General features: G+C 43.0%; 1 protein-coding gene across 1 annotated transcript in view; it reads left to right on the top strand.

Moving 5' to 3' along the window:
* The first annotated feature begins 13,177 nt into the window (after positions 1-13,177).
* LOC142741436 (3 beta-hydroxysteroid dehydrogenase type 7-like) overlaps positions 13,178-27,001 on the top strand; it is a 33,969-nt gene continuing 20,145 nt past the window's right edge. The window contains exons 1-4 of the mRNA XM_075850815.1: positions 13,178-13,246; positions 20,099-20,265; positions 21,028-21,183; positions 21,600-21,708. Of these exons, the coding sequence (XP_075706930.1) occupies positions 20,118-20,265; positions 21,028-21,183; positions 21,600-21,708 (413 nt within the window). The 5' untranslated portion in view covers positions 13,178-13,246; positions 20,099-20,117. The remainder of the gene's footprint in view (positions 13,247-20,098; positions 20,266-21,027; positions 21,184-21,599; positions 21,709-27,001) is intronic.

Below are 27,001 nucleotides of genomic sequence, written 5' to 3'. Positions count from 1 at the left end.
TACTATGTGTATACATTCTTGCTTATGTCATTGGCATTTGCCACAATATTGAGCTTGGCTTTTGTAAACGGAAAGCTGTAATATGTTATAATGGTAATTTTGCTATTATAAGTTTCATTGCTGATAAGTATGAAATAATAATGTTATATCCAATGTGTTGAATTTCTACACTGGGGCCCTATGGTTATTTCCGGGGCAGTGATTGCCGTTAAATTATATCTCATGGTGATTTTTTTTATAGCAGTTTTCCATCTTTCAGCCAATGAGCTGTCTTCTTAAGAAAACCGGTGTGCAAAGTAAATGTAACCTACATTATCTTTTCTTTTAAAACATTGCATTGTTTGCTCCAATTGCTTGAAGTTCAGTAATGTTTTTATATAAACACTAAGGTGTGTTTAATTTGTGTGTTTTTATGAGTTTGGTTTGACACCCAAGTGCAATCCACACATATGATGGACCTATTTTTTTATAATGCACTGAGAAATAAATGTACTGTAAATTACCATGTGTCTGTAAGTTGTTTAAGCTATCAATATAGAGCCATTCAACAAAAACGAATCCTTACAACCCAGGTTTCTTTGTGACGACCACACAGCGGAAATGCACAATCAGGTCTCCCTTGGATGCACAGTATGGTATCTGTGTACCTGCTTAAAGGTTATCCACCTTTGCAAACATCTTTTTTTATATTGTTCTAAAATTCAAAATGAGGCAACTTTGCAAATAATCTTTATTAAAAATATCCTACAATTTTGTGTCTACAGCATTTTTACAGACTGCAAATAAACATTGATACTGCAGTCATAATCCCTTCCATCTGTCCGCTATTTATTTCTAACCTACCAAATGTGCGTTAGTAAGAAGGAAAAGGTTAAAGTACCAGTTAGGATTACAAATTGGATATTAGATGAGGATACGGAGATCAGTGGGTCTAGAAATCAGAAACTCCTTATTGGTAGACTCAATAAAAATTGGAAAACGAGGCATAAATCATGGGTTAAGGATTGCAGTTTGATAAAGTGCTTAAAGGTTAACTAAACATTCAACAAACTTCTGACATGTTATAGTGACATGTCAGAAGTTTTGATTGGTGGGGGTCCGAGCACTGAGATCCCCACCAATCGCTAAAACGAAGCTGCAGAAGCGCTTTTGTGAGCTTCGTTTCTGTTCGGCTTTTTCCGTAAATCGATGTAGCAGTATACGGACTAAACAGAAAGTCTATGAGCCCACACACCGCTACATCGGCTTTCCGGAAAGGGCCAAACAGAAGTGAAGCGGCTCAGCGCTCACACAAGCACTTCTGCTGTTTTGTTTTAGCGATTGGTGGGGGTCTCAGTGCTTGGACCCCCCCCAATGAAAACTTCTGACATGTCACTATGACATGTCAGAGGTTTGCTGAACTTTTTCTTACCCTTTAAATATGAGAAGTGGATATATATATATATAGTGCTCTTAATGATCCTAATGCACAAATGAATGCCTCAAAACCAAGTCAGTAATAAGATAAATGAGCGGTTTATTGTAGGAAAAGCAGAAAAGATAAGGTAACAAGATGAAAAAAAATCTAACGTATAAAAGCATAGTAATAGGCAGAAAAGTGTCAATCAGCAGCTAGTGGGTGGGGGGAGGGGTGGGAATTTGTGAATATATAATTATACTTGGACTCATCTTCTTCATTGGCCACGCGCCATAGGTATAACATCAAAATACACAGAAACTTTCGAACATTACTAAGTGATAGCACGCTGAAATCAGGATGTCTTTCATATATTTATGCTTCTCTCAGATAAGGCAGCATATACAGTGAAGGAAATAAGTATTTGATCCCTTCCTGATTTTGTAAGTTTGCCCACTGTCAAAGACATGAACAGTCTAGAATTTTTAGGCTAGGTTACTTTTACCAGTGAGAGATAGATTATATAAAAAAAAAAAAAGAAAATCACATTGTCAAAATTATATATATTTATTTGCATTGTGCACAGAGAAATAAGTATTTGATCGCCTACCAACCATTAAGGCTATGTTCACACGGGGTCTTTTGCCGAGTTTTTTGACGCGGAAACCGCGTCGCAAAACTCGGCAGAAACGGCCCGAGAACGCCTCCCATTGATTTCAATGGGAGGCGTCGGCGTCTTTTTCCCGCGAGCAGTAAAACTGCCTCGCGGGAAAAAGAAGCGACATGCCCTATCTTCGGGCGCTTCCGCGTCCGACCTCCCATTGACTTCAATGGGAGGCAGGAGAAAGCGTGTTTTATGCCCGCGGCGCTCAATGGCCGCGGGCGAAAAACGGCGCGATAATTGCTATTCACACGGAGTATTTTGGGGGAGGAATATCTGCCTCAAAATTCCGTTTGGAGCTTTGAGGCAGATATTCCTCCCCCAAAATACTCCGTGTGAACATAGCCTAAGAGTTCAGCCTCCTCCAGACCAGTTACACGCTCCAAATCAACTTGGTGCCTGCATTAAAGACAGCTGTCTTAAATGGTCACCTGTATAAAAGACTCCTGTCCACAGACTCAATTAATCAGTCTGACTCTAACCTCTACAACATGGGCAAGACCAAAGAGCTTTCTAAGGATGTCAGGGACAAGATCATAGACCTGCACAAGGCTGGAATGGGCTACAAAACCATAAGCAAGATGCTGGGTGAGAAGGAGACAACTGTTGGGGCAATAGTAAGAAAATGGAAGACATACAAAATGACTGTCAATCGACATTGATCTGGGGCTCCATGCAAAATCTCACCTCGTGGGGTATCCTTGATCCTGAGGAAGGTGAGAGCTCAGCCGAAAACTAGACGGGGGGAACTTGTTAATTATCTCAAGGCAGCTGGGACCACAGTCACCAAGAAAACCATTGGTAACACATTACGCCGTAATGAATTAAAATCCTGCAGTTCCCGCAAGGTCCCCCTGCTCAAGAAGGCACATGTACAGGCCCGTCTGAAGTTTGCAAACGAACATCTGGATGATTCTGAGAGTGATTGGGAGAAGTTGCTGTGGTCAGATGAGACTAAAATTTAGCTCTTTGGTATTAACTCTACTCGCCGTGTTTTGAGGAAGAGAAATGCTGCCTATGACCCAAAGAACACCGTCCCCACTGTCAAGCATGGAGGTGGAAACATTATGTTTTGGGGGTGTTTCTCTGCTAAGGGCACAGGACTACTTCACCGCATCAATGGGAGAATGGATGGAGCCATGTACCGTCAAATCCTGAGTGACAACCTCCTTCCCTCCACCAGGACATTAAAAATGGCTTGTGGCTGGGTCTTCCAGCACGACAATGACCCGAAACATACAGCCAAGGCAACAAAGGAGTGGCTCAAAAAGAAGCACATTAAGGTCATGGAGTGGCCTAGCCAGTCTCCAGACCTTAATCCCATCAAAACTTATGGAGGGAGCTGAAGATCCGAGTTGCCAAGCGACAGCCTCGAAATCTTAATGATTTACAGATGATCTGCAAAGAGGAGTGGGCCAAAATTCCATCTAACATGTGTGCAAACCTCATCATCAACTACAAAAAAAGTCTGACCGCTGTGCTTGCCAACAAAGGTTTTGGCACCAAGTATTAAGTCTTGTTTGCCAAAGGGATCAAATACTTATTTCTCTGTGCACAATGCAAATAAATATATATAATTTTGACAATGTGATTTTCTTTTTTTTTTTTATATATATATATAATCTATCTCTCATTGGTAAAATTAACCTAGCCTAAAAATTCTAGACTGTTCATGTCTTTGTCAGTGGGCAAACTTACAAAATCAGCAAGGGATCAAATACTTATTTCCTTCACTGTATATGTGAGGGATCGCTTTTTGAACCCTTGGTAGGCGCTGCTTGGTAAAGAATTCGAGAGAGATCCCAGAGTTAAGAGAAATATTATATGCGTTTTTTTCATTTTCTAACAACATGGAAATTAACATATTCTTGGTTTTTTTTATAAGCTAAAACAAAGATGGATTCTTGTATGATCAATGAAAATTGAACGGCCTTGACAGAGGAACCCTTAATACATTTCAGAAAATCTGGGACCCCTGAATACTGTACGCTTTTTCCCTGGGCAAATTCGATCCCCCCAATCAATCAATCAATCAATCAATCAAATCAACTTTAACGCCCTTACCACGGGCCAGCCATACTTTACCCTTAACCATATGCCCACACACACCATTATTATTTTTTTGTCGTCCTCCCCCCAGACAGCATCAACCCCACCTTGTCCCCTATACCCCTACAACCACTGGTCATCAAACCAATTGTTTAACTGGTAATCTCCTTAATTAATTAACATTTCTAAAAAATACTCCTATAGATTAACAAGCGTTATTAGTTCATTTAATTTTTCTATTCATGTGTCTCACATTCAAGATATATCATTTGACTCTTATTATATTTTGAGACTCCTGAACTGTACTGAACTGAAAACTCAAAAAAAGTAAAAAAAATATTCTGTAGCTTCTGTTCACTTACCTACACCAATGTATTAGTTGGATCCATTAATAATAAATCTTTACATACCCTTAATATCAGAATATCCTCCTTCAAGCATAACTAATATGATAATAAACTATGAATTGCAAAATATATCATTGATGCCAAACTGGGGGCCAGAGGGGCACATGCAGCCCGCATGAACCATAGGAAAAGGCAGCTGTCTTCCCCTGGATTATAATCAAGCATGTGTAAAGGATCTGCCAAGCACAGCTTTTGTGTCAACGCCCATAGGTAATCAGTCTGCACCTGCTTCTATGTCTGTGAGACTGACTCCATCTTCCACCACTCAGGATGGCAGGCTTAGGAGTGGGAGAGCCTATCACACCCTGGCCAGACGGAGCTAGCTCCCGCCCTCTGTCTATTTATACCTGCCTTTCCTGTTCCTCCTTGCTTGTGATTCTTCTCGTTTGTTTTCCTGGCCCTGCTGCAGCTTCTTGATCTATTTGACCCTGCTTCATATTGACCCTGGCTTACTGACTACTCTCCTGCTCTGCGTTTGGTACCTCGTACACTCCTGGTTTGACTCGCCTCGTTCACCACTCTTGTTGCTCACGGTGTTGCCGTGGGCAACTGCCCCTTTCCCTTGCTTCTGTGTACCCTTGTCTGTTTGTCTGTCGTGCACTTATTGAGCGTAGGGACCGTCGCCCAGTTGTACCCCGTCGCCTAGGGCGGGTCGTTGCAAGTAGGCAGGGACTGAGTGGCGGGTAGATTAGGGCTCACTTGTCTGTTTCCCTACCCCCATCATTACAGCATGATTGTTTCTTTACACTGGGTGCTCTACCCAACCATAAAAACAGAGGAGTTCCTGTTTCCTCCTCTGTAATGAGTCAATGTGATGATTTTTAGATGTGTACTGTGTATGTGTTTTGTTTGTGTGTGTGTGTGTGTGTGTGTGTGTGCGCGTGCGTGCGTGCGTGCGTGCGTGTGTGCATAGTGTATATAGAGATGTGTCCTTCCTTAACTTTCCTCATATCTTAACATTTCCTGAGATGAGTGGTACATTTCGCACCACTCATCTCAGGAAATGTTAAGATATGAGTGGTGACTAGCTTCGAAAAAAATACAAGATGATTTTGTGATACTCTGTCAGGAGATATCTAGGCTATATGTCCCTATGTGTGGCCACTAAATTGTTGTGAAGTGAATTGCAGCTTGTCAAGGGTTTTGCTAGCATGTCACGATATTAATTCAATTTGTTTCATGATAAATTGGAGTCCTTTATCAAAATCAAGAAAAGGTAAGGGTGAACACATCTAGATGTATCTATGTATATTTTAGATCACTGTGGTCTGTGTTCCCTCCATTTCTATTTTGCCAACAAGAATCATCTCAGATTATCTATTTTGGAAAGTTTTCCTGACTCCAAAAACAGTTTTTTATCCAAATAAAATACATGAAGAAAATGTCAGTCACAAATACAGCTGTGTTAAAAAGTCATACGTACAGTATATATGTGTGCCTATTCCTTGATTCTGCCCTGGTTGAACATCATATTTGGTCATTTGAGGCCCTAACGATATGCCAGGTTGACCACCACTGGCCTTTTTCCTGCCAATGAAGCAGAAGACACTGCTGTAAAACTGAGACTACTATTTGGCTGGGAGGGAAGCTTCAGAAAATGTTATTTCCCATAGGTCTCCCTGCTTTATGGCCAAAATTTGACAGCTTGCATAGAGAATAATTTTGGTAAATTTTTGTTGTTTCCTCAAATTCTAATGTAAGTTTCACAATAGTCAACCTACACTTTAAACTGTCCTTTTAACATACTATTAATATTTGCACAACCTTATTTGTGGCATAATTATTTAATGCGTTTAATTAGCAGATTATTTGTCCTTCAGTAAATATAGCAGTTGGTCTACTAAGGTTCTGCGCTGCATGCTGGGAAGAAACCGTGTGCCAATCTGCATAGAGAGGGCTCAGCTTACCAGTTCCCATATTCAATTAAGGAATTGATGCACGGGCAGTTATTAAATCTATAATAGGGGGAAAGACCTGCACCAAATAGTGTAGTAGTTTGTGCAATTAGCAAGATAAAGAGTCAGTACTTCGTACGTACACAGTCCCATATGGGAAAAACAGCTTGTCTGTTTCTCCTGGACATCGCAGCTTCACCTTCTCCTCTGGGTGCCTTGGAGATAAAAAAATAAATCACAGAAAAATCAGCTGATCAACCTCCAACCTGTACCCTCGATACCCTATTAATGGCCTAGCCAATTCTTTATAGTGGATATCAGGTACAGTGGAACCTAGAGAGGCAAGTGCACAAATATAAAAAGCAAATATGTGCAAAAACTTCAAGCACAAATGTAGAAAAAAATAATTAGAAATTATTAAAAATATATACTCATACAAAAACATTACCGCAACCACCAAATGGAGGTTGTGAATGATGAAAAAGAAATCAGTATGTCTAGAGAGTATGTCCTGGTTGGACGCGATGTCTATTAACTCTCAAGACACTTCGGTAACTTTAGTGTGTGAGTATGTGATTTCACACTAGCAAGATCACTATGTGCTGTGTAAATGAATGGGGAGAAGTGTTTGACGCTGATTGGTCAGCGTCATACACTTCTCTCCACAACGCACACTTGGTAAAAAGTAAAAACACGCCCAGTTGTCTATTCAGAAAGTCATTAGCATAAAGCTAAAATAGGTCATTACTCCGTCAAAAATGATTGTTTTTCTAAATAAAAAACACTGCTGTAATCTACATTACAGCGCCGATCACATCATGTACAATATAGGCCACTTATAATGTGGTGACAGAGCCTCTTTAAATAGTACAAATTAAAAGAGGGAGAAGTTAACATAACCCAACCTTCTTTCTGCATATAAACCTTATAGAACATTTTAAGACACTATAAGTTATTAAATCTAACAAGTGCTGTTAAGCAAGTATACTCTTGCTAAATAAATAAACTTAGAAAAACTTGTGCTGTTTATATTTTCGCACAGTTGTCCAGCCAGGGGGAACTAAAATGCTAATAAGTAAAAGCAAACAAGCAGCAACTCACATGTCATTTGCTTTCCCAGTGTTGATCAGCACTTAGAAGGTGGACTGCTTAGAAGAGGAATCAGTGTTCAGTTGCAGGTATACTCTTCAGACTTTACTAGATACTTAAATGCCCTTACGAGTTCCAGGAGATTTTCCATTTTTAATGAGAATTCCAGACAATCCAGGAGGGTTAGAAAATTTCACAACAGTTACCAGAGCCGGAAAGACCACGGAGGCCCACAGCGGTAGAGAGGCTCACAGCATGCCTTCCTGGATCCAGCGCGACTGTCCTGGATTCTGGGCGATGTCCCACTGTCCTAGAACGCGTGTGGCATGTCCGGTTTCCAACGTATTTGCGTCCTCACGACACAGAAACAGTTGATTACAATGGTGGAGCAAGAAACCGTGAGTTCCCTACTCCACCATTCACCCTGTGATGCATTTCGTGAGCGGTTTGGCACAGGCTGGTGCGATGCAATGACGTCATAATGTCACTACGCCGAGCCACACACAGGACTACCCAGCACAGACTGGAGGAGACCTGCCGAGTGATCTCCTCCATTTGTCGTGGGAATGGGGCTAAGTAAGTTTTTATTTTATAATTTTAAGGAGGCACAATGTGGGCATTATACTGTGTGGAGAAGCACTATGGGGCATTATACTGTGTGTTGGAAGGCACTATGGAGGAATTATACTGTAGGGAGGCACTATAGAGGCATGATACTGTGTGGGGAGGCACTATAGGGGCATTATACTGTGTCAGGAGGAACTATAGAGCATTATACTTTGTGGGGGACACTGTGGGGTCATTATACGGTGTGGGGGAACTATGAAGGCATTATACTGTGTGGGGAGGCACTATGGGGCAATATGCTTTGTGTGGGGATACTATAGGGGAATTATACTGTTTTGGGAGGCACTATGGGGGCATAATACTGTGTAAGTGACACTATGGAGGCATGGTATTTTGTGAAGTGGCACTGTGGAGGCATGATACTATATGGAGGCATGAAACTGTGGGAGCACTAAGGAGGCATTATACTGTGTGGGGGCACGACAAGGGCATGATACTGTGTGTGGGCACTATGGGGGCATTATACTGTGTTTTGGCCACTATGGGGGCATGATGTGTGGGTGCACTATGGGGGCATCACACTATGTGGGCACTGTGTGGGCATGTTATTTTGTGTGGGTACTATGAAGGCAGGAACCTGTGTGGGGGCACTATAGGGGCATAATACTGTGTGGGGCGCAGATGGGGCCTGTACTGTGTGGGGGCACTCTGGGGGCATGATACTGTGTGGGGAAACGATTGGGGCATGATAATGTGTGGGAGCACTACGGGGGGCATGATATTGTGTGGAGGCACTATGGTGGCATGATACTGTGTGGGGGGCACTACTGGGGCATGATATTGTGTGGGGGCCCTATGGGGGCATGATACTGTGGGGAGCTTTGGGGGCACTATACTGTGTGTGCTCCACATTGTAAAAAGGACATAGGAGAACTGGAGAGGTTTCAAAGGCAGGCAACGAGATTATTAAATGGGATGGGACGTGTCGCTTACAATGAAAGGCTAGAAAAATTGGGCTTGTTCAGCTTGGAAAAATGACGTCTTAGAGGGGATCTTATTAATATGTATAAGTATATGTGTGGCCAATACAAAGAATTAGAACATAATTTGTTCCTTCCAAGGAAACTACAAAGGACAAAGGGACACCCATTGCGTGTGGAAGAAAGCCGTTTCAGACATCAATATAGAAAAGGGTTCTTTACAGTTAGAGTGGTCAAACTATGGAATGCCGTACCCAAGAGGTAGTGATGGCAGATACTTGTCAGCATTTAAAAAAATGCTAGATGCCTATTTATTTACGAATTGCATTGAGGGTTATAATTAATCAAGCAATGAATGATGGGTAATTTATTGAGAAAGGTTGAACCTGATGCACCTGTGTCTTTTTTCAACCTATGTAACTTAGGGGGCATGATACCGTGTAAATGACCTAATAATCCTTTTATCTCTCTCATGGTTTAGTAATCTGTACTGTAAATTCATTCTGCCCTTGCTGTAATTGAATGCAACTCTTTATGCATGGACCTCCCGGTGAGTCTGTGATAGACTTGTGCTTATTCTCAGCAGTCAATCTGAAGAGGCAGAGCTGAACCAATGATGAGACAGGGGGTGGTTTTTAGACTACCTCAGATTTCTTGTAGGCACTGTAGCTAAGCTGTTGTCACATGATAGCAACTCTGCCCTAAGGGAAAGTTAACATGAGTTGTTTTTTTGCCGCTATCGATACAAGATGCATGTTTTTTTTTTACAAAAGAGGAATGTTTTTTCCGCGACTACCACCATTGAGGAAAAAAATGCAACAAAAAAATTACTCATGTAAGCACTCATGTAAGCATACCCTAATGGAACTGAGATAAAATGCTGCAGTACAGTACTTAAATTTCATTTTTAAGCTCACAACTGGACAGTCACTTTAACTATTGGTTTCATATATATAGCCAACAGCGAATCAGATAATGGTCTGCTACAATGTTGATACCGAGCAGCTAATAAGCTGCCTCTGGCTGATGGCGCAGAGAGTGACATCACTCAGCAGCTGACAAACATTTAGATATGATTAGTTCCTGCCAGGACAAGAGCTAGCATATCCGCTGTTAACACAATGGGGCATATTTACTGATAAAAATGCGCATTTTTGCTAAAATTAAGTCAGAATACTAGCGCACCTACCTTGTGCTACATTTACCATATACATACGTAATACATCATTATAATTGATGGAAGCTTACCCATTATAATTGATGGAAGCTTATCCATTATAATTGATGGAAGCTTATCCATTATATATGGAAGCTTACGCATGCGTTCAATTCACCACGGCAACCAACCGTGTAAGTCACTTAGAGAGAAGAATTATACATGGAAGGTAACCAATACGGACCAAACGCATCTTCAATATACATATTATATACTGTGTATATATATATATATATATATATATATATATATATATATATATATATATTAATATTATATTTTCTTACTTAATCACCTTTTGCGTTTCATTCTTATTCAAAAGGAATTTTTCCTTTTGACCATAAGTTTTGGCAATATATATAAACTGTCTGAGGTATTACCTTTTACATGATTTAGGGAAAGGTTAGGGATAGATTTTACCTTCTAAGTAAATATATACGTGCATGATTTTATATGTTATTTTAGACTATATTCATCTATGTATGTATATATGCATATAACCCATGTTATTGATTTAGCATCTATGTAGATGGCGCTATTGCGCTTTTACAAATCTAATTGAAGATGCATTTGGTCCGTATTGGTTACCTTCCATGTATAATTCTACTCTCTAAGTGACTTACACGTTTGGTTGCCGTGGTGATTTGAACGCATGTGCACTGACCGGGTGTGTTCTCGTGTTATATGATGCATCAGACCCATGATGTGCAGCGCGTCGTGGCGTCTGAGGTCATTATTTACTTACCTGCTGGACCTCGTGTTTCTGTGTTGTGTGAGGCCTCAAATGCATGATGCATGGTACGTCATGGCGTCTGATGTCATCACTTACATCCTGGATCCCTACATTATGAGCTACATGGACGCGATTGTGTTCGTCCTCCATATTGGTTCAGAGCATTATAAAGTTGCACCGCAGCTGAATTTCCGCTCAAATTATTTGCATATTTTAGCCGCAGCGCGGGAATGAGATTTGTTGAAATCTTATCTGCTATGCTGCTTAACGCTGCGGATTTTTCGTACATTAATCCGTTGTGGAAAACCTGCAGCATATCCGGCCCCTGGGAACATACTCTCTTGCTTCTCTCCCCGTTAGATTCATTTTTGGCTTACACTTTTCCTTTAATTAGGAGCTTATCCTAAATTTGTGTGAACACAGCCTAACATTGCCTGCGAGCCTGTGAATATACTGTTTATATAAAGATACTTGCCAACTGTCCGTAATTTGTCGGGACTGTCCCGAATTTACAGAGACAGTCACGGCAATTACAGTCCGGGACTTGTCCCGGCAACTGCTACATTCAGTTGTATCTGCGTTCTCAGGATGCAGATACAATTGAATACTATGGCAGAGCAAGAAACTATCTGCTTCCTGCTCTGCCATTCACTCCTCCTGGAGCAAAATACCTGGCCAAAGCGTTGCCAACGCCCTGGCCGGGGATTCCGCTGCAGGAGGTGCCACTGACGTCACTACTCTTATATGGACGGTGAAGTCAGGGCTCTCTCTATGAGCGGAATTCCCAGCCAGGGGGTCAGCAACGTTTTGGCCGTGGATTTCGGCGCTCCAGGAGTAGCACATGACTTCACTGTCCATATACGGGCAGTGACGTCAGGGCACCTCCTGCAGCGGAATCACCGGCCAGAGCATTTCCGACGCTTGGCCGGGGATTCTGCTCATAGAGGGAGCCACTGACGATGTCATTGTCCATATATGGACAATGAAGTCAGGGGGTTGCCGATGCCTGGCTGGGGATTTCGCTCTCTGAATAAGCCTGAGACTTCACTGTCCTTATAAGGGCATTGATGTCAGGGGTACCTCCTGCAGCCGAATCCCCAGCCAGAGCATTGCCGACGCATGGCCGGCATTCTGCTTATAGAGGGAGCCACAATGGCTGTATCTACAGGGGGGGTGAGGGCACTATCTACAGGGGAGTATGTGGCACTATCTACAGGGGGTGTATGTGGCATCATCTACAAGGAGAGTGTGTGGCTTCATCTACAGAGGGATGTGGCATCATCTACAGGGGTGGTGTGGCATCATCTACAGAGGTGGTGGGGCATCATCTACAGAGGTGGTGGGGCATCATCTACAGGGGTGGTGGGGCATCATCTACAGGGGGTGTGTGGCATAATTTACAGGGGTTGCGTGGCATCATCTACAGGGGGTCTGTAGCATCATCCACAGGGGGTCTGTGTGGTATCATCCACAGGGGGTCTGTGTGGCATCATCTACAGTGGGGGGTGTGGCATCATCTACAGAGGGGGGTGGTATTATCTACTGAGGGCATTGTGGTATTACCTACAGAGGGCACTGTGGCACTATCTACAGGGGGCACTGTGGCATCATCTACAGGAAGCAATGTGTGGCAATTTCTACAGGGAGCAGTGTGTGGCAATTTCTACAGGAAGCAGTGTGTGGCAATATGTGACATATCACATATTACATATGTGATATGTGACATATCGCCTAGCCTTAGTGATAAAGTGAGACATCACCTGCCTGTAAACAACCAGAGAGAGATACCGGCCACCATAGTAATTGTCAGCCAAACTAGTGCAGAAATTTTGTTTGTTTTTTTTGTATGCAGAAATTCTGGAAAGCCACGCCCCGCTATCCACGTCCACCAGATAAACGACACCCCCATAAGACACACCCGCCAAAGATGCCACACCCTAAGTGTTCCTGGAAAAAAAATTCAAATGTTGGCAACTATGTATAAATATGAAAATACAATGGTGAGAACAAGTCTGTATTCAAAAGCGCAACCAATGGGATACTTTGCTACGTAGGTGCCTGTGAGCAGATCATTAATTTCAGCACCATGTATCACACATGGAGGAGGTTTGTGTTAATAGAGTTCAGTGACCCTTGGGTTGGTGAACTTTCACAGGAGAGTTTTACACACATCAGTACTCTGACCAGGAAGCTGGAAATTGAGGCATCACCAAACAGGGTGCAGGCCGCTTGAGTCTGTGATTACTAGATCAGGTAAGATTATATGCAGAAAATGCTAAGTATATTATTTTGCCTTGTGATTTTTTGATCTTTTGCTATGTTTATTTGTCAGGCCTTGTGTACACAGTGCAGATTTGCTGCAGATTTTGCACACATTTTATTAAGCCAAAACCAGAATTGGATCCAGGAGAGAAGACCTATAAGGCCTTCCTTTAAATATTTCTTCTATTTAGGTTCCATTCCTGGTTTTGGCTTCAAAAATACTGGTAAAATCTGCACTGTGTAAACAAGGCATTACAGAGCACATTTTTCAATAGAGTCAATGAAAAACGCCTCCAAAAATGTCCCAAGAATTGTCCTGCACTTCTTTTGACGAGCCATCATTTTACGTGCCGTATTCTGACAGCGATGCATAAAATAAAGGCTCGTGGGAACAGAACATCGTAAAACCCATTGAAAGCAGATGTTTGTAGGCTTATTAGGTCCTTTTTTTCAGGCGTATTTCGATGCGTAAAATGCCCGAATTACGTCTGAAAATAGGCCGTGTGAACATACCCTCATAGTTCCATAGAATGTATTGGGAAACTGAAAAAAATTCTTTGCGGTCTGAAGTTGGAAAACACTGCGACTCCTCAATTGGGTTTTCTTTTTACGGCTTTCACCGTGCGGTAAAAACGACAAATTATCTTTATTCTGTGGCTCAATATGATTATATATATTTTTTTATTTTTTTATTTTTTTTTCTATTTTACTACTTTTATTGATAATAAACCCTTTGTTAAAAAAAATAAAAATTTGTGTCGTCACATTCTGAGAGCCATAACTTTTTTTCTATTTTTTTTCACCGATTGAGCGGTGTAAGGGCTTATGTTTTGCGGGACGAGCTGTCATTTTTATCGGTACCATTTTTTGGTACGTAGAACTTTTTGATCACGTTTTATTAAAAAAAATTTGAGAGCTAAGTTGACCAAAAAAAACGATTTTGACGTTTTACATTTTTATTTTTTACGGCGCTCACCGTGCACATTAAATAACTCTATAATGTAATAGTTCAGACTTTTACGGACGCAGCGATACAAATTTTCTTAACTTTTTTTTTATTTTTTATATTACTTTAGGGGAAAAATGGGAAAAGGGTTTTTTTTTTAAACTTTTAAGATTTCTATATTTTTTTCACACACTTTATTAGCCCCCCTAGGGGACTTGAACTGGCAATCGTTAGGTCGTTGGTATACTGCATAGTAATATATTGCAGTATATCGTCATTTTTACAGGCATCTGTTAAGCCCTGCCACAGTAAGGGCTTAGCAGAGGCAGAGTGAAGGCAGCCCTGGTGGCGTTCATTAGGCCACTGGGCTTCCATAACAACCGTCGTCACCCCCCGATCTCACTGTGGGGGGGGGTGATGAGCAGTCGGAGGGGGGCATCCCCCTCTTTTCAATGCTTCAGATGCTGCGGTCGCGATTGATCGCAGCATTTGAGGGGTTAAACAGCAAGGGACAGCACGATCCCTGCTCCCAGCTGTTAGTCCCGGGTGTCCACTGTAAAAATAGAGCCGACACCCGCAGCATGTGGAGCGCGCTCAGCACATGAGTGCGCTCCAAACATCACCCCCTGCACCCAGACGTAATGGCATGTTCGGGTGCACGAAGGGGTTAAGGGTCGTGTCTGAGGTCAGAATCTTTTTTGTCTGATTGCGGGGTCTGAACTAATTTAGGGGAAGCAGAGATGGGAACAGCATTCCTTATATTACCTGGAAGAATAGTGGCACACGCCAAACCAGGCGCATGGTCCCAGCCTTCCCAATAGTACAGAAAAATGGAAACAGTCGGCAGCACTCGGTTAAAGTGTAGATGAAACACCAGTGGTTTATTCCAGTATTCAGTGACATTTCAGCTTGTATAAGCCTTTATCTATAAAGAGAACCAGCACTGCAATCATTAAACCCCGTTCCAGGCTGCCAACGTTTATATATATATATATATATATATATATATATATATATATATATATATATATATATAATGTGACAACTGCACGGGCCTCGGAATGTATATGGCTGTCGTGAAGGGGTTAACAGAGTCATTGCACTGAAGCTGCTGCTTTTACACAGCAGAGTCACTCACCAACATGCAGTTCTGGGTGCTGCTCGTTTATCTTGCAGGCTCTACAATTTACTATCACCACTGAACGCATGGACAGAGTCTCTGCCTCCTCACACGTGGCACCTGCGTAGACACCATGCCAGATGACTAAATTAATTCAGACCCCTGACCAGACCCCTAAATAAATATAGACCCCAGACTACTCCCCTACATTAATTCAGACCCAGACAAGATGCTTAAAATAATAGTCCCCAGACCAGACCCCTAAATTCATTCAGACCCCCTATGTACTTACCACTGCCAGGTCTTCTAGCCTCCTCTTCCAGCCGGGTGCCTCTTCTCCTCTAAACGCCTCTTCACTTCTGGCTCCTGATCTTGACGCTGGGGACCTGCTTTATAAGTTCCTGATGTTAGTACGTTGTTTGTGGGGGAGCATAAAATGCGACAGGATGTTGTATGCACCGCTGCACACAACATTCTGACGCTGGCCAGGTTCAGGACCTTGGATAGCAGGGCCCCAGTGATTGTTAGTTTGGAGAACAATACGAGTGCTGCAATATAATGTAGTCCGGTCTTTTCTCCAAACTAACTACTGCTGGGAATACTTTTAATGGGCGGCGGCTGGGTCCCTTTTTTTCATTTTCATGGCCGTGCCCCATACGGCAGTACCACTGGTACTGTCTTGATGGTGCACCATATACAGGGCCAGCATTAGGGAGGGGCAAACTGGGCAATTGTCCAGGGCCCCCATCCTCTTATGGGCCAGGCAGCACAGCCCCTTCATGCTCGGTGGCGTCGCTAACACCGGAGGGGGTTCCGGTGCTAGCGACAGCCACAGTCACTTGTATCTGCATCCTCAGGATATAAGGCGCTGGGAAGAATCCCTGCGCAGGCCGGCGTGATGATGTCACTGCATCACGCTGGTCTGCGCATGCGTGCCATCGTAGGGACGGGGCAAGGTAAGTACATTTTTTTTTTTTTTTTTTGGGTGGCGTTGTGGCACCATATAGAAGGGGGGAAGCTGTGTAGCACTATATACAATGGGGGGCGCTGTGTAGCACTATATACAATGGGGGGTGCTGTGTGTCACTATATACAATGGGGGGTGCTGTGTAGCACTATATACAATGGGGGGGCACTGGGTAGCACTATATACAAGGGGGGCACTGTGTGGCACTATATACAAGGGGGAAGCTGTGTAGCACTATATACAAGGGGGGGCACTGTGTGGCACTATACAAGGGAGGGGGCTGTGTGGCACTATATACAAAGGGGATCTGTGTGGCATGATCTACAAGGGAGGGGGAATGTGTAGCACTATACACAAGGGGGGTTTAGTGTGGCACTATCAACAGGGGAGGGGGTGGTGTGGCAATATACAGGGGCATTGCTGTGTAGCACTATATACAAATGTAGGGCATTGTGGCACTATATAAAAGGGAGGGGGCTGTGTGGCACTATATACAAGAGGGTCTGTGTAGCGCTATATACAAGGTGGGGGGCTGTGTGGCATTATATACAAGGAGGGTCTGTGTGGCGCCATATACAAGGGGGTTATGTGTGGCACGATCTACAAGGGAGGGGGGAATGTGTAGCACTATACACAAGGGGGGTTTAGTGTTGCACTATCAACAGGGGAGGGGGCGGTGTGGCAATATACAGGGGGCATTGCTGTGTAGCACTATATACAAGGGTAGGGCATTGTGGCACTATATACAAGGGAAGGGGCTCTGGCACTATATACAAGGGAGGGGTGCTGTGTGGCACTATATACAAGGGGGAGCTGTGTGGCACTATATACAAGGGGGAGCTGTGTGGCACTATATACAAGGGGGAGCTGTGTGGCACTATATACAAGAGAAGGGGGCTCTGTGGCACTATATACAAGGGAAGGGGGCTGTAAGGCACTATATACAAGGGAGGGACGGCTGTGTGGCACTATATACAAGGGGATGGCATTGTGGCACTATATACAAGGGGGGGGCCTGTGTGGCACTACTCAAGGGAGGGGGGCTGTTTTGCACTATATACAAGGGGGGGTTCTGTGTGGCACTATATACAGTGGGAGTGGGGCTGTGTGGCACTATATAAAAGGGAGAGCTGTGTGGCACTATATAAATAGGGGGCTGTCTGGCGCTTTATACAAGGGGGCTGTGTGGCACTATATCTACAATGGAGAGGCGCTTTGTGGCACAATATTGAAGGGAGGGGACAGTGTGGCACTATATATAAGGGTGGAGGACTGTGGTGCTATCGACAGGGGGCACAAATGGGGGCATTACTGCTGTGGGGGCACAAAAAGGGCACGGTTACTGATGGGGCACTTTTATTGTGTTGAGCACCTAGAGATCATTATTACCATCTGGGGAACAGTAGATTACGAGTTTGTTTAGAGGATGGGGTATAGGTGGGGAGGGTGCTTGAAAAGCGAGAAACCAAGATGTCTGTGTGTCAAATTCTGTAAAGACATGTCATGGCAGGAATAATTCGTCACAGTGGTCTGGGCCGGATGGAGGGGAAAAAAGGGAAAGTGAACGACTCTAATCAGAGAAAACATCACTGGTAAGTCACTAGATATAAATAGGCTGTAATCATTTATATCGTCTGCAGAGCTCCTGTGTATAACTGGCATCTACCACTATATGGTCACTACATGGTGGTAATATTGGTCTTTGTATAGTGGTTTTTATTCAGTAACAGTATGGGGGTATTATTCAGTCACTATGTGGTTATGGTGTGGCGGTATTATTCAGTAACAGTATGGGGGTATTATGTCATCAGGTATAGTGGTATGATTTAATAACTGTATATGTATATAAATAATTTTTTGTGTGAGAGAGGGGACATATGCTTTGGGTCTTGCAACACTCCTGGACGTGCTAGAAATCAGTGATGCAGGTCTCTCCACACCGCCTTCTGAATTGACTGCATTATTGATACAGTAAAGGTGTGTTCACATCTGCGTTGGGGTTCCATTGATGGCTTCTGTCAGACCTTTCCGTCAAGGGAACCCGTGAGCGCAAACCAAATGGAAACCAAAGCATCCATGGCAAATGGTTTCTGTTTGTCTCCGTTCCGTAAGGTTTCTGTTTTTTGAATGGAATCAATTGCAACGGAAACCATTTGCAACGGAAAAATTACCTTTAAAATTAACGGTAATGCAAATGAAAGCTATGGTTTGGTTTGGTTTGGTTTACAGATGTGAACAGGCCCTAATTCAGCATTTTGGGGGCCCACTTTTAACCTTGCCCAGGGTCACACTTTTCTAAAACCGGCCCTGACCATGTAATAAGTAGTAATAATAACAAGGAAAAAGGGATGGGAGGAAACCTCCAGCTCACCAGCTTCACACTCCTGTGCTCGGTATCGCCCGGATCAACCGCGACGGCTCACGGCAAGAAATAGTGGCAAAAAAGAGAGAAAGGTCCAGCGATGTGTGGTATAAGTGGGGGAAACTCCGTTTCCACTTTATTGAAGATAGTACACCGACAAACAAAAAATCCAACAGAATGACGGATAACACCAGGAGAATAACGAGGTGGTTGAAATGGCAAGAAATGAAGCCTACGCGTTTCGAGCACTGGCTGTGCTCTTAATCATGGCTAAGACCTTCTTAGCCATGATTAAGAGCACAGCCAGTGCTCGAAACGCGTAGGCTTCATTTCTTGCCATTTCAACCACCTCGTTATTCTCCTGGTGTTATCCGTCATTCTGTTGGATTTTTTGTTTGTCGGTGTACTATCTTCAATAAAGTGGAAACGGAGTTTCCCCCACTTATACCACACATCGCTGGACCTTTCTCTCTTTTTTGCCATGTAATAAGTACTCCAGTCTTTTCCAATATATCTGAATGTATGAGCACAAATTAGGTGTTGAGAGCTAAAAATTATTTTTTTTTCCCTCTCCTTTTGCTCTCCAATATTCGACAGCAGTGTCAATATTTTTATGGCAGGATGTCTATGCAGAGTTAGACTCTGTTCAGACTTCCGTTAGTTATTGTCACGTTGGGTACGTGGACCCACTGGGCCGTACCACCCTGACAGTATGGCAGTATGGCAGCTGGCCAACAGGACACCGGTTACAGTCTATAGTTTGTATAGTGTACCTGTGGAAGCTCAGACAGTAGCAAGACAGGCTCGGCTGGGACTAAGCAGCAGGCAGGCTCCAGGCGTGGTGTAGCAGGACAGGCATGGTACTCAGCTCAGCACGGCACTTGACCAGGATAGAACGGGATACAGGTTACAGGCAGAAGGAACGGGAAACACTGGGAACTGGAAAACACTAGGAGACCATTTGCTTAGACAAACTTAAGGTAGGACAACAACGCTCAGGCAAGGCAGGAAGGTACTGGGCCCCTCTAATAGTCCAGGGTGCTCATGGGCTAATTTTGACTTAAACTCAGGTGTGCGCACCGGCCCTTTTAAGAGCGTGCACGTGCACCCTACGGAACCCAGCCGAGTTAAGCGGAAGTGTGTGCTGGCGTCTCCTGAGGAGGAGGCTGGGGCCAGCGCTGACAGATCCATGGCTGTGGCCGTCAGGAGGTGAGTGAGCCTGACAGCCCGCGGCCATGGGCATGAATGTTATTTTCTTCTAGGACTTAGTTGCTCTTGGATGGCCAGAATAGTGTAGCATACTGCGCTATTATATCCAGGGAAAAATAAACCTGAATGCTGACCCCATTACAAATCCTTGGGATCCATTGTATTCATTATGACTCCTGTGAAAGGCAACTATTGATGTTTATTCCATATTAAATAAACCTGTCATTTTAATTCCATAGTTCATAAACTTTCCTCCCTATGGCAAAGGATCTGGTTTACCTGGTCACAGGTGGATGTGGCTTTATTGGAGAATGGATAGTAAAACTTTTGCTCAAGGAAGATTACGTGAAGGAGGTTAAAATTTTTGATCTCAATGAAAGTGAAGCCATAAAAAATCTAGACACAGGTAAATACAATAAATTATGATTCAACGTTATGAAAACAATGACTTTTACTTATTTCAACTCCCGTAATGTCTTTTCTCTCGACAACCTGCATACCACTGCGATAGGACTGTAATAGAAATAGTCAGTAATGATAAACCCTGTAGTCTAAGGGCCAGTTCACACAGAGTTTTTTGACGCGGGAACCGTGCTGCAAAATGCGCCAAAAAACGGCCGAAAATGCCTCCCATTGATTTCAATGGGAGGCGGAGGTGTTATTTTCCCGCGAGCGGAAAAACCGGCTTGTAGGAAAGAGAGGGGACATGCCCTATCTTCGGGCGTTTACACCTCTGACATCCCATTGACATCAATGAGAGGCAGAGAAAGCGTATTTCGCAGCGTTTTTTGCCCGCGGCGCTCAATGGCCGTGGGCGAAAACTGCAGCGAAAATCGACGTGCAGGCAGAGGAAAATCTGCCTCAAAATTCCAGACGGAATTTTGAGGCAGATTTTTTTCCTGCAAAAAACTCTGTGTGAACCCAGCCTAAATATATTAATCATTGACCATATCAATCACATATCGTACGCTTTCTTACAGTTCCATGTTTATGTAGAATTATAGGTGACTATGCTACATAGTGTATGACCGGCATGTTACAGCTGTGGTAGAATCTAGTTTGGCATCAAAATGTGTCATTTCCTAAAGCCATTGTTGTGTCCTACCTATTTTTACGGGAATATCATTCATGCTTTTATATCACCATTGTCTTTCATTCAAATCTTTAGCGTCTACCGTAGTTACTTTTGTTAAAGGAGATATTACCGACTTCAACCAGATTTTGCCGGCTGTTAAAGGTGTTGACGTTGTATTACACACTGCAGCTCTTGTGGATTTTTTAGATCTATTTCCTTTTAAGAAACTCGAAGCTATAAATGTTGGAGGTAAGTAGAAAATTATATTATTAAACATACAGTACTATGCAAAAGTTTTAGGCAGTTGTGGAAAAATTCTGCAAATAAGAATGCTTTTAAAAATAGTAAATGAACAGAAGAGAAATATAAATCAAATCTTGAATCTGACGTTTTGTGGAGTGCCAAAGAGAACATCCATATTGCTGTCCTACATATTCCCCAATGATAAACTGATGACCGGGTGGCTAGGACCCCAAGAGATCCGCTGTAATCTATGGGGGGAATCCAGTAGCAAATGGAGGGAGTTTGCGGTTAGGAATCCTAATTCAAAGATAGCTTTGTGTGCAGTGGAATTGCATATGAATTATTCACTCAGCAGGCTATGGACGTTTATAATGTTTTATTAAAGAGATCAAACGCATATAATGGTTTTAATATTCACACAGGGACAGAGAATGTTATAAATGCGTGTCTGGCTATGGATGTGCCTTACTTAGTCTACACGAGCTCAATAGCAGCTGTGGGACCAAATTCAAATAATGACCCAATGGTGAGGTAAGAAAAACTTGTCTTGGTATAAAATAAATGTTTTGTATCAATATCCTGGAGCAGAAGTGTACAATTATTATGTAGTGGGTAGGTGGAAATCAGGCTAGATGTTGAATCTGCCTAAGTGCACACTCAAAGTACGGCCGGATTCACACGAGCGTGTTCGGTCCACGATATACAGAATGTATGTCGGCAGTATTTCCTTTACCGAACACACTTTAGGGAGCCGGGCTCCTAGCCTCATAATTATTTATAATGCTAGGAGTCCCTGCTTCGCTGCGGGAAAACTGTCCCGTACTGTAATCATGTTTTCAGTACGGGACAGTTTTCCCGCAGCGAGGCAGGGACTCCTGGCATCGTACATAACAGTGATACTAGGAGTCCAGCTCCCTGCAGTGTGTTCAGTCCAGGAAATACTGCCGACATATCACGGCCCGAACACGCTCGTGTGAATCCTGCCTAAGTGCGAAGCTAAACCTCAATCACACTAAGATGTCAAAATTGTGAAAATATCCACAGAAACAGAAAAGATGGCGACATAAGTAACAACAATAATCTCACAGAGAATCCTAATAATAATAATGATAATTGTCTGTTTCTAGAATGATACAATATAGAACTTTCTCTAAATCACTGCTGGTAGATGTTGCAGTACGTCATGCTACATCATCGTGTTTGATCATCCATTGGACATTAAAAATTACAACATTGGAAATGATTTAGGACATGGAAAATCATTTCCATTATTGCAGATAACTTTAATTGTTTGCACATTTAACCCCTTGGAGACAGACAATTCTTGTTTCGTTTTTCCAGCGCTGCATTCCAAAACCTCAAATTTTTTTTATTTTTCATTCGACATAGCCATATGAGGGACTCTTTTTTTGCAGCACGTGTTGTCATTTTTAATGATACCACATGATTTGTCCCATACAATGTACTGGGAAACGGGAAAAAATTATTCGTGGGATGGAATGGGAAAAAAACTGATTGCTCTATTGTTCTTTGGGCCTTCATTTTACGGCGTTCACTGTGCAGTAAAAATCACATGTTAACTGTATTCTGCGGGTCAATACGATTACAGCAATACCAAATCTATATAGGTTTTTTTTCATCATGTACTACTTCTACAAAAGAGAAAATCAATAATATAAAAAATGTTTTGTGTCTTCATGTTCTGAAAGCCATAACTTTTTTCTTTTTCCATCGATGCAGCGGAGTGAGGGCTTGTTGTTTGCAGGGTGAGTTGCAGTTTTTATTGGTATCGTTTTTGCGGTACATATGACTTTTAGATCACTTTTTATTCCATTTTATTGGGGAAACGAGGCGACTATAAAATAGCAGTTCTTGCATTGTGATTTATTTTTTCCTATGGCGCTCACCCGGCGGATTAAAAGTGATGTTTTACTCATACAGATTTTTACGGACACGGTGATACCAATTATGTTTTCATTTTTATTTCTTACATCATTTTTCATGAAAAATGGGAAAAAGGTTTTTGCTATTTAAATTTTTTTATATCGTTTTAAAAAATGTATTAGACATTTCTTAACTTTTTTTTTCCTTTCCCCTATGGAACTTTACCACGTACAGACAGGTGAGAATTTTATATTGGTGGATGAGACCTCCACCAACCTGTTGGCAAAAGTGCTGGATTCAGCAATTAGCCTCTTAGGCCTTATTCACACAAACGTATAATATGTCCGTGCTACGCGCGTGGAAATCACGCGCGTCGCACGGACCTATGTTGATGAATGGGAATACTGTATGGTGCAGCTATGGGGGGGGGGGGAATTCTACTGTATGGTGCAGCTATGGGGGGCATTATACTGTATGGTGCAGCTATGGGGGGCATTATATGGTATGGGGGCATTATACTGTATGGGACAGCTATGGGGGCATTTTACTGTGTGGTGCAGCTATGCGGGGCTTTATACTGTATGGTGCAGCTATGGGGGGGGCATTATACTGTATGGTGCAGCTATGAGGGGCATTATACTGTATGGTGCAGCTATGGGGGGCATTATACTGTATGGTGCAGCTATGGAGGGCATTATACTGTATGGTGCAGCTATGGGGGGCATTATACTGTATGGTGCAGCTATGGGGAGAATTCTACTGTATGGTGCAGCTATGGAGGGCATTATACTGTATGGTGCAGCTATGGGGGGCATTATACTCTATGGTGCAGCTATGGGGGGGCATTATACGGTATGGGGCAGCTATGGGGGCATTATACTGTATGGGGCCGCTATGGGGAGAATTATACTGTGGTGGTCAGCTATGGGGGGCATTATACTGTGGGGGGGGCAGCTATTTCGGGCATTATACTGTGTGGTGGATTTATACTGTATGGTGCAGCTATGCGGGGCATTATACTGTATGATGCAGCTATTGGGGGCATTATACTGTATGGTGCAGCTATGGGGGGGAATTATACTGTATGGTGCAGCTATGGGGGCATTATACTGTATGGTGCAGCTATGGGGGCATTATACTGTATGGTTCAGCTATGAGGGGCATTATACTGTATGGGGGTGCATTATACGGTATGGGGCAGCTATGGTGGCATTATACTGTGTGGGGCAGCTATGGGGAGAATTATATTTTGGTGGTCAGCTGTGGGGGGCATTATACTGTGTGGGGGGCAGCTATGGGGGCATTATACTGTGTGGTGGATTTATACTGTGGGAGCAGCTATGGGGGGCATTATACTGTGGTGGTCAGCTATGGAGGGCATTATATTTTGTGGGGGAAGCTATGGGGAGCATTATACTGTGTGGGGGGGCAGCTATGGGGGGGTCATTATACTGTGGGGCAGCTATGGGGGCATTATACTGTGGGGGAATTCATGGGGTCTGTTGGGCAAGGCAGCTGGGCATAGGCGTGCGCAGGGGTCTGGTGGTGTTGGGGAGGGGTAGGGGGGCCTAAGCTGAATTCTTGCACCAGGGCCCATGAGCCTTTAGCTACGCCACTCCCAGGCAGAGTGCTAGTAGTGACAGTGACGTCAGGAGCTGTGTGGCACTACCTGGGAGGAGGGGGCTGTGTGGCACTACCTGGGAGAGGGGCTGTGTGGCACTATCTACAGAGGGCACTAAATTTATGGGGGTACAAACTGGGGGCCTAACTTCTATATGGGGGCATAAACAGGGCCTAACGTCTATATGGGGGCACAAAGTGACGATTTTTGGCATTTTACTGCCGCCGTGAGTTCCCCCGGAAAGGGGCCCACTAAGTATGTGTCGCCCAAGGGCGCACATAAACCTGGAGCCGGCCCTGATTAGGAGCAAGTCTAATGGTCCGGTGAGCGTCACATGATGGGTGCAATATGGGAGAAGTCCTGCTGATGGGAGTGAGAAGATATAAAGGGAGAGGATGAGAGTCATTGGACATTGGCTTAACGAAGAGCAAGAATGGGTTGGTAGATGGAGGTGAGAGCAGAGATGTATGACATTGCAGCATTGTATGGAGCTTCGTTAACTGGTTTTGAGACAGGTAACTAGTGTAAAGGGCGACAGAGAGCGAAGGTTTTAGCATAGTAAGAAAGATCAACCTTGCTGCTGTGTTCATGATGGATTGAAGCGCAGCCAGTCTGTTAAGTAGAATGCCAATTTATAGGGAGTTACAATAATAAGTGAGAAATGTATCCCTAAAATAGTAGTGTGTAATTATTTATTGGATTGTAAAGCTCCATTACTGGGTTCTCAGTGGGTAAATGAGCTGTTTTATTAGCCTGGCAAATAATTATTGAGAGTTTGGAGTACAAAATCTCACACAGTAAATTATCCCAGCCCACAGTACTTTTGTGCCGCTGCTTCTCAGATGGCATCCTGAATACCTGATCTGGAATATTTACATTGATGACTTCATCTCCGTGAACTTGGTGTCACTATTGTCTTGTTCATTATATGGTTGGTATATAATAAATTGTCAGCACTTTTCTAACGCGTGCACATACTATACATAATATTCTGTGAGAGTCAAGGCTGATACAAAGCCTTACAAAGATCAAAAGCTTATATATGACCACAAATCCGTTCACATCTTTATGTTTCCTCTCTGTAGTCACCTGTTAATGTTTTACTCATATCCTTCTTTTTATAGTTCAGTTAACATGTAGGTCAAGGTATCAATCACATTGCTAAAATATGAAGCTATCTGGTAACATAGGACTAGTCTTTACACAGTCATATCTAGGCTTTTATTTAACTAGGACAAATATTCCGTTTACAGCCCTAGCCCTGTTACTATATATCCTGGTAAGGCAGAGTGACTTGTCGGAACCCACTTGGCACTCAGCACCCAGGTGACATGTCCCACCACCACCACTTACCCCTGCTTTATACATTCTGCATACCCATGGGATTATTGTTCATCCACAAATATCTATAGGCATTTTGCTACGGCAAGAAATTAAGAATATTGTCTTTCCTACTTTGGTAACTGCACTGTGTAGCACCCTCTAGAGCAGGTGTCTCAAACACGGATGGGTAAATGGGCAAAACATAGACAAAATGTAACGTTGACGGGCTGCATTACTTTTAAATTTCATACAATACAAAATTACTGTTAATCACTGTTATGAACTACTATAACAATACTACATTACTATAACAATACAAAATTACTATAATACTACATTGCTATAACAATACTACATTACCATAACAGTACATTACTATAAAAATACTACATTACTATAATACTACGTTAATATAACAATACTACATTACTATAACAATACTACATTACTATAATACTACATTTTTTTAACAATACTACATTATTATAGCAATATTACATTACTACAATAATAGCGCTAGGTTTAAACTTAATGGAAATTTGCGAGTTTACTCCACGTGCTTATTTTAACAATCCAGTTTAAGTGTTGCAAATTAAGTCTGGCTGCTCTGTTGGCAGACACAATTTCAAGATTGGGCAGCCCCTTTTTAGATAGTGTCGCAGTGCCCTCTGTAGATAGTGCCCACTGTAGATACGATCACACCATATATATTTCCACAGTGCCCTCTGTAGATACTGCCACAGTGCCCTCTGTAGATACTGCCACAGTGCCCTCTGTCCATAGACAGTGACCTCAGGATAGCCTCCTGGACCAGAATGTGATGTCAGGGGCAACCCCAGAGCCGGAATCCCAGAGCAGAGCACTAGTATAGGCTCTGCTCCGGAACTCTGGGCTTGCCCCTGACATCACTGTCATATATGGACAGTGATGTCAGGGGCAAGCCCAGAGCCAGAGTCCCGGGCAGAGCGCTACTAATGCTCTGCCTGCGACTCTTCC

The sequence above is a fragment of the Rhinoderma darwinii genome, chromosome 2 (genome assembly GCF_050947455.1).
Source record: "Rhinoderma darwinii isolate aRhiDar2 chromosome 2, aRhiDar2.hap1, whole genome shotgun sequence".
NCBI lineage: Eukaryota > Metazoa > Chordata > Amphibia > Anura > Rhinodermatidae > Rhinoderma > Rhinoderma darwinii.
This window is presented reverse-complemented; position numbering and strand designations above follow the sequence as displayed.